General features: G+C 38.9%; 1 protein-coding gene across 1 annotated transcript in view; it reads right to left on the reverse strand.

Moving 5' to 3' along the window:
• The window catches only part of LOC118017860 (protein NipSnap homolog 3A-like), an 11,306-nt gene extending 10,392 nt beyond the window's left edge, over window positions 1–914 (reverse strand). Inside the window, exon 1 of the mRNA XM_035016174.1 lies at window positions 670–914. Coding sequence (XP_034872065.1) covers window positions 670–729 — 60 coding nt within the window. The 5' untranslated portion in view covers window positions 730–914. The remainder of the gene's footprint in view (window positions 1–669) is intronic.
• Window positions 915–8,204: the final 7,290 nt, after the last annotated feature.

An 8,204-nucleotide genomic window follows, 5' to 3' on the forward strand; every position in this document is an offset into this window, starting at 1 on the left:
GGTTATCATTCTGTTTGCTACGAGGTTCCTGGCCCTGCCTGGCTCGGCCACCACCCGCACGAGGCAGTGGGCAGCTGGGCAGGATGCTCCACCACTGGCACCCTGGCCCTCCCCTTCAGGGTTCTCTGCAAAACGCTCACAAGTTGTGTACATATCGTTTAAACGGGGGAGGCCTGTTCTTTCGCCAGCGGCTGGTTGACCTATTTCTCCTCTACCTTCTGTCTGGAGGGGGCGATGGCTTGTCAAAGGACAAAACCTACAGGAACGTTCGACCAGCAAGCACCAGGCACTGGCCCCAACGTGGCAAACGCGGCAGCTGGAGCTTCAGGGGTGTCCTCAGGGCCGCCTGGCACCTTGGCCAGAAAAACCCTGTTCGCGGCTGCTGCGAATTGCCCGGGAGGCGACCCTGGTCACCGGACCTCCCCGAACTGCGCCCCGCTTCCTCCCGCGCGTCCTGGAATGCCCCGCCTCCGGGCCTGACACCGCCACTAGAACTTCCGCGGCGGCCCCATCCCGCAAGCTGCACGGACGAACCGCCTGGGCGCATGCGCGGCACTCACACGTTTGGGCGAGCAAGTCGGGTAGCGCATGCGCGGGGCGGCGAGCTCCCAGCTCACGCCCGCTCCCCTCCCCCAAGGCACGGTTTGGGCGCGTCTCCGCGGCCGGTACCTGAGGCGCCAGCTTCCGCGCAGCCAGAGCCCTAGTCAGGCCGCTTCGGAGGACGAGCATGGCGGGGTTTCGAGCGCTGGGAAGGACAGCCAGCCGGTACTCTTCCTTAGATTCCTCCTGTTAGGGCTTACCCGCCTGGAAAAGAGCAGCGACTGGACTCCTGGCGGACGCAGGCTGGGGCGGGACTCCGCGGCGTGAGCTCCGCCTCTGGTGCCGAGGAGCGTGGCGGCACCGCCCCGACTGCTCGCGTCCTTCCCGGGCCCAGCGCCCGGCGCGTTTGGGCAGCACGGCGTTTGGTCCTCCGTTTGTTTCCTCAGACATTCTTACCCAACGTCAGAGGGGACATTAGGAATGACTGAAGGCGGGGATCGTTCCTGTTCCACCTTTCTGAGCCCATCACCTCGTCTCCATGCGCAGTTGCGCAACGGTTCTTGAGTTCGTGTGCAGAATGCGTGTTTGTCCTTTGAGAAGGGAGTATGATGCGTGCACGCGTAATGCTGTGCATTTAAAATCGTGGAGGTTTTCGCCCTGGTTGATCGTTAGTCGGGGTGATTTACGTGAAGACCGGGAGCCTTCACTTTTCCTCATGAAGTGCATCCTCTTTCCCTAATCGCCACCCCAGCATGACCTCCGAAGGCTTCAAATAATTAATACTGTATTTCTCAGGAGCTCAGAAGAATGAGGGCGCTGAACCAGACGTGAAAAAAGTCAAAGTTAAACATACACTGTTTAAAACTAGATAATTCTGTAAACCTTAAAAGCAAAACAGCTGACTTCTGATCTAGTTAGTCAGTAGTCCCTGTCTCTGGTTATTGGTCACCAAAATAAAACCTTAAGCACTTCAAGCTGTTTCTTCTAATGCCTGTTTGTATATTTTTAAATGATAGGCATTTTCTATTTCTTGATTTTTTTCAGTTATACATAGTATCTATTGACTTTTATTCAGGAAGAGGATTTAAGTCTCTTATGTACCACTCCATCAAAATAATTTTCCTTCTAATGCTTACGTTAGACGCAGGCACTGGCCCCAACGTGGCAAACGCAGCAGCTGGAGCTTCAGGGGTGTCCTCAGGGCCGCCTGGCACCTTGGCCAGAAAAACCCTGTTCGCGGTTGCTGCGAATTGCCCGGGAGGGGCAGCGTCTAATGCTTACATTAAAAATAGTTAATTGATTTCATTAATTTACATTATCTACATTATGTTAATGTTAACATTCTTGTTAATAATTACATTATTGCAGACATTAATATCATATTACTTACATTATTAGGACCAGGGAATTAGTTGTGCCTTGTGCAAAGACTTTTCAATGATCTATTCAGCAGAAAGTAGATTTTTAAAAATTATAATTCCAGAGGGGATGAGTCAGTTTTTCTGGATGATGGGCATCCATTTCTAACTAATGTAGAGAAAACAAAGCATCATCTATACCCAGACTGGATCTTTAATGTTTAAATTTATTTTCTTAGCTTTTATCCCCTCTTGAATTAACTAACTCATTGACTCATTCAACCCATATTTGTTAAATTTCTTTTATGTTTCAAGCACATTTGCAGTAACTGGGGTACAGAGTTGAACAAAAGAGTTCTTGTCCTCTTAGAACTTAAAGGTTAGGGGAAACAAATGAAGAGAAAATATGTCAGAGCTTAATCAATACTGTGAAGAAGAACAAAGTAAGATCTGAAGACTAGAAAGTGTTAGAGGGAGGTAGCAGAGACTGTTAGCTGTTTTATCATTATCCATTCTCCTACAGGCCCCCGTTTTAAAAAATTTGCAGTAGAAACTATGCAGCTTGGTGCAGTCATGTGACTAAGTCCTGGCCAGTGCATTTATTTAGAGCATTAATGACTTAATTGTAAGTGATCTTAAGCAGTGTAGGGGAGATGGTTCTCCTCTTTGGCCCTTTCTTATTTCTGCATGCTGACATATGGATATAATGGGAAAAGCTCTTGGACTGTGTGGTAGAAGCCACATGCTGGAGATGGTGGAACAAGAGGGAAGAAGCCTAGGTTCTGACACCAGGGAACACCATGCTAGGAGCTGTGGACCGCCTATATCTGGACTTATTTTACAAGAGAAATCATCTTCTAGTTTAAGCTACTGCTATAGGGCTTAAACTTATAACTGTCATCAATAGCAGGGTGACTATTTTTTTTTTCTCTCTCTTTCATTTGTTTCTATTATTTTCTTTATACCTGTCATTTACTAATCACCAAATTCTTTGCCAAAAGTGTACATTTTTTTGTCAATGTGATTAAGACCTATTAATCAGCTTATCAGTTTCATCTAATAGAGTTATCTTTTGGGAATTCATTGTTCTCTTGCTCCAGTGTGGACTAGTTGCTCTCTAAGGTGGCATGGTAGTACTTCTGGGATCTCCTTTCACTAATATCCTGGGGAATATAATTTGCCTTGTTTCGACCTCCTGTTTTCAGGATCTTGTCTTTTTTTTTCCTCCTAATTTTAGGAGAGGGTACATGGGAATTAAACTTTTGAGAACTTCATCTCTAAAACTGTCTTTATTTTATCAACCCTCTTAATTTATAGTTTGGTTGGGTATAAAATTCTACATTGGCAATAATTTTTCCTCATATTTTTAAAGGTAATGCTTCATTGCATTATAGCTTCTAGTGAAAAATTTATGCCACTCTGATTCCTGATTTTTATGTATGTGACTTGTTTCTCTCTGGAAGCTTTTATGTTTTTCTCACTTTTCCTGATTTTCTGAAATTTCACAGTAATGTGCCTTGGAATAATTTTTCCCCCCATCTATTATTTCAATAGACCCTCTCCAATCTGGAAACCCTTAAGTTATGAAAATTTATTGTTTCATGACCTCTGTCTATCAGCTTATATTTGGAATGAGACAAAAAAAAAAAATTGAACGCTCTATGAGTATGGTTAGGTCTTGTTAAGTAATGGACTTTATTGTAATGTGACTTAACTGGACCTTCAGTGTTCTTCCCTCACCTCAACTGTTACGGTCTGTCAGTTATTTCTCTTGTCTAGTAAGATTTCCCCTGCAAAGAAACTTTCAGTGTTCCATCTGTGAGGTATAATCTTTATTGCCAGGTTCCTGAAGTTGAGGAGAGAAGGAGGCTAGAGATCTCAATATTGGTAGTCTCTTTCAGGAATATATTAATTAACATAGGCGAATTTGCTTTTACAAATTAACACCAAAAGTATATTATGACTCAAACTTATTTTTTGTCAGAATCCAAAGTGAGCTTTCCTAGTATATAGGTAGCTCTTCTATACATGTTGAATTGAGGACACAGAGTTCTTTCACTTTGTGGTTTTGCCATTCCCTAGAACCTCATCATTAATTGCTCCTAGCCAGCAGAAAGCTAGAACTTCCAAGAAGATCTTCTAAAAGGAAAATGCTTATGAGATAGGAGTAAAATTCACAGCTATAACTTAGAGATAGATGAACATTGTTAAGTGATATCAGGTGCCTAAGACAATCTCCTATTCAATTTCTCACAGGATTTAATTATCCTCAAAATGCTGTAAATTAAGCTATATCTACCTTTTTTAAGTGAGGAAGGTAAGACTCAGAGAGATTAAATAATTTCCCCAGATTCACTGATGCTAAGTGAACCAGCCGGGGTTTAAAGGCAGATTGTAAAACAAATTCAGTCTACCATTTATTTTTATTTATTTTTTCTTTATATATATTTATTTTATGTTATTTCATCATGATAAATATACTCTTTAATCCCCATCGCCTATTTCACCCCCCCCCATCCACCTCTCTTCTGGTAACCATCAGTTTGTTCTCTATAGTTAAGAGTCTGTTTCTTGTTTTGTCTCTTTCTCTCTTTTTCCTTTGCTCATTTGTTTTGCTTAAATTCCTCATATGAGTGAGATCATATGGGATTTGTCTTTCTCTGACTTATTTCACTTAGCATTATCCTCTCTAGCTCCATCCATGTCATTGCAAATGGCAAGATTTCATTCTTTTTATGGCTAAATTATATTCCATTGTGTATATATACCACATCTTCTTTATCCATTCATCTATCAATGGACACTTGGGCTCCTTCCACAATTTGGCTATTGTAAATAATGCTGCCATAAACATATGGTGCATGTATCCCTTTGAATTAGTGTTTTGGTATTTTGGGGGGTAAATACCCAGTAGTGTGATTACTGGATTGTAGGATAGTTCTATTTTTAATTTTTTGAGGAACCGCCATACTGTTTTCTACATTGGCTGCACCAATTTGCATTCCTTTTTTTCCCACATCCTTGCCAACACTTGTTTCTTGTGTTTTTGATTTTAGCCATTCTAACAGATGTGAGGTGATATATCATTGTGGTTTAGATTTGCATTTCCCTCCTGATGAGTGATGTTGAGCATCTTTTCATGTGTCTGTTGGCTATCTGGATGTCTTCTTTGGAGAAATGTCTGTTCATGTCTTCTGCCCATTTTTTAATTGGAGTGTTTATCTTTTGGATGTTGAGTTGTATAAGTTCTTTATATATTTTGGATACTAACCCTTTATTGCATATGTTATTTGGAAATATCTTCTCCCATTCAGTAGGTTGTCTTTTGATTTTGTTGATTGTTTCTTTCACTGAAAGCTTTTTATTTTGATATAGTCCCAATAGTTTATTTTTGCTTCTATGTCCCTTGCCTCAGGGGACCTATCTAGAGGAATGTTGCTATGGCCAATGTCAGAGAATTACTGCCTGTGCTCTCTTCAAGGATTTTTATGGTTTCAGTTCTTACATTTAGATCTTTAATCCATTGAGTTTATTTTTGTGTATGGTGAAAGAAAGTGGTTTAGCTTCATTCTTCTCATGTGGCTGTCCAGTTTTCCCAACACCATTTGTTGAAGAGACTCTTTTTCCCATTGTATATTCTTTCCTCCTTTGTTGAAGATTAATTGACCATATAATTGTGCATTTATTTCTGTATTTTATATTCTATTTCATTGATCTATGTGTCTATTTTTATGCCAATACCATTCTGTTTTAATTACTGCTGTTTTGTAATAACTTGAAATCTTCAGTTGTGATACCTCCAGTTTTGCTTTTGGTTTTCAAGATTTCTTTGGCTATCCAGGTCCTTTGTGGTTCTATATAAATTTTAGGATTGTTCTAATTCTGTAAAAAATGCTGTTGGTATCTTGATAGGGATTGCATTAAATCTGTAGATTGCTTTGGGTAACATAGATATTTTAACAATATTTGTTATTCCAACCCTTGAGCATGGAATGTCTTTCCATTTTTTGTATTGTCTTGAATTTCTTTCACCAGTGTTTTAAAGTTTTCAGAGTACAAGTCTTTCACCTCTTTAGTTATGTTGATTCCTAGATATTTTATAATTTTTGGTACAATTATAAATGGGAATGTTTTCTTAATTTCACTTTCTGCTGCTTCATTATTAGTGTATAGGAATGCAACAGATTTCTGTTCATTGGTTTTGTGTCCTGTCACTTTACTGTATTTATTTATCGTTCTGATTTTTTTTTTTTTTTGGTGGAGTCTTTAGGGTTTTCTATATATAGTATCATGTCATCTGCAAATCATGAGAATTTTACTTCTTCCTTACCAATTTGGATGCCTTTTATTTGTTTTAGTTGTCCAATTGCTGTGGCTAGGACTTCTAGTTCTATGTTGAATCAAGTGGTGAGAGTGGATATTCTTGTCTTGTTCCTGACCATAGAGGAAAAGCTCTCAGTTTTTCCCCATTAAGGATGATGTTAGCTGTGGGTTTTTCATAAGTGGCCTTTATTATGTTGAGATATATTCCCTCTAAACCTACTTTGTTGAGGGTTTTTAATCATGGATGGATGTTGTACTTTGTCAAATGCTTTTTTTGTGTCTGTTGAAATGATCATATGATTTTTATCCTTTCTATTATTGATGTGACATGTCACATTGACTGTTTTGCATCCTGGGAATAAATCCCACTTGATCATGGTATATGATTGTTTTAAAGTATTGTTGGATTCAGTTTGCTCGTAATTTGTTGAGGAGTTTTTCATCTATATTCATGAGAAATATTGTCCGGTAGTCCTCTTTTTTGTGGTGTCTTTATCTAGTTTTGATCAGGGTGATACTAGCCTCATAGAATGAATTCTTAAGTTTTCCTTCCTTTTCTATATTTTGGAGTAGTTTGAGAAGAAAAGGCATTAACTCTTCTTTAAATATTTGGTAGAATTTGCCTATGAAGCTGTCTGGTCCTGGACTTTTGTTTTTTGGGAGTTTCTTGATTGCTGATTCAATTTCATTGCTGGTAATTGGTCTTATCAAATTTTCTATTTCTTCCTACTTTATTTTTGGTAGGTTATGTATTTCTAGGAATTTGTCCATTTCATCTACATTGTCCAGTTTGTTGGCATATAGGTTTTCATAATATTCTCTTAGAATTTTTCATATTTCTGTGGTGTTGATTGTCATTTCTCCTCTTTCATTAGTGATTTTATGTGTTTGGGTCCTCTCTTTCTTTTTATGAGCCTGGCTAGAGATTTATCTATTTTGTAGACCTTTTCAAAGAACCAGCTCTTGATTTCTTCAATCTGTTCTATAGTTGTTTTTTTTTTCTTAGCTTCTATATCATTTATTTCTGCTCTACTCTTTATTATTTCCTTCCTTTTGCTGGGTTTTGGGTTTGTTTGTTTTTCTTTTTCTAACTTCCTTAGGTGTCAGATTAGGTTGTTAATTTGAGATTTTTCTTGCTTCTTGAGTTAGGCCTGTATTGCTATAAACTTCCATCTTGAACCACTTTTGCTGCATCTCAAAGATTTTGGACTGTTATGTTTTCGTTTTCATTTGTTTCTATGTAATTTTTATTTCTTCTTTGATTTCTTGGTTGACCCATTCATTGTTTAGTAGTATGTTATTTAACTTCCATAGCATTGTGGTCAGCTAAAATTCATGGTATGACTTTGATTTTTTTGAATTTGTTGAGATTACCATTTCTTTTTTTACTTTTATTTTTCTTTTAAAGATTTATTTATTCATTTGAGAGAGTGTGAGTGTGATCTGGGGGAAGGGCAGAGGGAGAGGGAGAGAGAGAATCTCAAGCAGACACCCCACTAAGCACAGAGCCTGATGGGGGGCATGATCTCACCACCCTGAGATCATGGCCTGAGCTGAAATCAAGAGTCGGCCACTCAACCAACTGAGCCACCCAGGCACCCCAGTACAAGAGTATATTTAACGCATCTTTAATGTATCTACATTTTAAAGAAAATAATAAAATGAGCATCTGTGCCCCTGCCACCAAGCTTAGGGAATAAAATATTTCCAGCAACCTAGAAGCTCAATACATGGTCTTTCCTGGTACCATTTTCTCTATAACACCCTCTCTGATCTCCCTGAATTAACCATGATCTCGAATTTTGTGTTAATCATTACATTGATATCTTTAAAATTTACATTTGTAAATAATACTACACAAGATATTGTTTTGGTTTGTCTATTTTAGACATTTCTTTAAATGGAATCAGATTTTTAAAAATTTTGTTACATAATTCTTAACTTTAACCTTAGACTTTTGAAAATCACCCATTTTAATGTAGT

The sequence above is a fragment of the Mirounga leonina genome, unplaced genomic scaffold, assembly GCF_011800145.1.
Source record: "Mirounga leonina isolate KUSES-001 unplaced genomic scaffold, KU_Mleo_1.0 Mir_170, whole genome shotgun sequence".
NCBI lineage: Eukaryota > Metazoa > Chordata > Mammalia > Carnivora > Phocidae > Mirounga > Mirounga leonina.